The 522-nt window shown below is 59.4% G+C and overlaps 1 protein-coding gene across 1 annotated transcript in view; it reads right to left on the minus strand.

Annotated features, from left to right (window-relative positions):
- LOC103621067 (neuropathy target esterase-like) overlaps positions 1–522 on the minus strand; it is a gene marked incomplete at its 5' end in the record, with an annotated part of 20,666 nt that overhangs the window by 16,182 nt on the left and 3,962 nt on the right. The window contains one exon of the mRNA XM_017742322.1: positions 421–522. Coding sequence (XP_017597811.1) covers positions 421–522 — 102 coding nt within the window. The remainder of the gene's footprint in view (positions 1–420) is intronic.

The following is a 522-nucleotide window of genomic DNA, read 5'->3' on the forward strand; positions in this document are numbered from 1 at the left end:
GGGTGGGATTCAGGGGGGATTTGAGGTGGGATTCAGGGGGGTTCAGGGTGGGATTTGGGGTGGGATCCAGGAAGGATTCAGGGTGGATTCATGGGGGATTTGGGGTGGGATTCAGAGGGATTCGGGGTAGATGCAAGGGGGATTTGGGGTGGAATTCAGGATGGATTTGGGGTGAATTCAGGGTGCATTTGGGGTGGGATTCAGGGAGGATTTGGGGTGGATTCAGGGTGCATTTCAGGTGGGATTCAGAGTGGATTCAGGATGGGACTCAGGGTTGGATTCAGGGTGGGATTTGGGGGGGGATTTGGGGTGGGATTCAGGGGTGGACTCAGGGGTGGATTCAGGGTGGAACTCAGGAGTGGATTCAGGGTGGGATTTGGGGGGATTGGGGGTAGGATTCCGGGGCAGACCCAGCCGTACCTGCCCGAAGGCGCCGGAGCTGTCCTCCTGCAGCGACACCGAGATGCGGCCGCGCTCGTAGGCCATGTCGAAATCCGAGCGGGGACCCTTCTGGATGCCAGG

The sequence above is a fragment of the Corvus brachyrhynchos genome, unplaced genomic scaffold (assembly GCF_000691975.1).
Source record: "Corvus brachyrhynchos isolate BGI_N302 unplaced genomic scaffold, ASM69197v1 scaffold248, whole genome shotgun sequence".
Lineage (NCBI taxonomy): Eukaryota > Metazoa > Chordata > Aves > Passeriformes > Corvidae > Corvus > Corvus brachyrhynchos.